This window comes from Triticum urartu, chromosome 2A, assembly GCF_056163025.1.
Source record: "Triticum urartu cultivar PI428250 chromosome 2A, HENAU_Tu73, whole genome shotgun sequence".
Taxonomy (NCBI): Eukaryota; Viridiplantae; Streptophyta; class Magnoliopsida; order Poales; family Poaceae; genus Triticum; species Triticum urartu.
In genome coordinates, this window is record NC_141874.1 from 715,639,378 (window position 1) to 715,640,440 (window position 1,063).

The 1,063-nt window shown below is 58.1% G+C and overlaps 1 protein-coding gene across 1 annotated transcript; it reads left to right on the top strand.

The window, feature by feature from the left end:
- Positions 1-1,063, top strand: LOC125534259 (uncharacterized). The gene has a single exon (XM_048697523.2). The coding sequence runs from the start codon at positions 179-181 to the stop codon at positions 626-628; it is 450 nt and encodes a 149-aa protein (XP_048553480.1). The 5' UTR covers positions 1-178; the 3' UTR covers positions 629-1,063.

The following is a 1,063-nucleotide window of genomic DNA, read 5'->3' on the forward strand; positions in this document are numbered from 1 at the left end:
TTCCCCTCTGGTTCTTCCTTGTGAATTGACTGCGAGAAGAGAGAGAGATCCGGGAGGAAAATTCCTTGGTCCTTGGTCGGTTGCACCCGTAGTTCTGCTATAAATACACAGTACCGCCCGCCTAATCAATCACTCTCACGCCCTCCGTCGTCCTCTTCTTCCTCCAGACGAAGCAATCATGGTGAGGCTGGGGCCTCTGGCCGCGCAGCACGCGGGAGCGTTCGCCCGCGACCTGGGGCTGGGAAGCCCCGCGGCGCTCGTGGCCTTCGCGGTCGTCGCGACGGTGGCGGTGGCGGCCGTGGCGGCCTTCGGCTGCGCCAAGGGGGCCAAGAAGCCGCGCCGGCAAGACAAGAACAACGTCTACTACTACGGCCAGGGGTATCCGCCGCCGCCACCCGCGGGCGCGTACGGTTACCCGGCGCAGCAGCCGGCCCCGGGCTACGCGTACCCACCGCCGCCCGCTGACGCTGGGAGGAAGCAGGGGCGCATGGGCGGTGGCGCGGGGCTCGCCCTCGGTGCTGGCGCTGGCCTGGCCACCGGCGTCATCGTCGGCTCGGCGCTCAGCTCCGGGTGCGGAGGAGGCGGCGGGTGCGGTGGTGGCGGATGCGGTGGTGGCTGCGGCGGTTGACCTGGTCGTACGTGTTTCATGGCTTGCGTTGGTGTGCGTACGTAGTGGTTAGACAGTTGGGGCTTTGATAATTGTAGATATACTACTTACTACACTATACAGTATCGCGTGTGACGATCGGCATATCTCTACGCCCGCTTGTTCGATTACTACGTGATGAGTATATTGTGAAAGCAGCATATGATTTGGGGCGTGCATGGATGCCGTTCTTTTCCATGTAACAACTGATGATCGACACATACATGGATATGAAAATGCTGGTTTGGTTGCAGGAGAAGATATCTTCGAGTTGGAAATACTTCACCCACTCGTGCATTCTTTTTAAATCTGTAAAATCATAGGGCCACACAAGAAAAGTATGCCTATTTGATCTGTCTTTGCTTTGCAACTAAGAAAGCTTGTTCGTGGCACGAGTAGGAACTAAAACCCAAAACT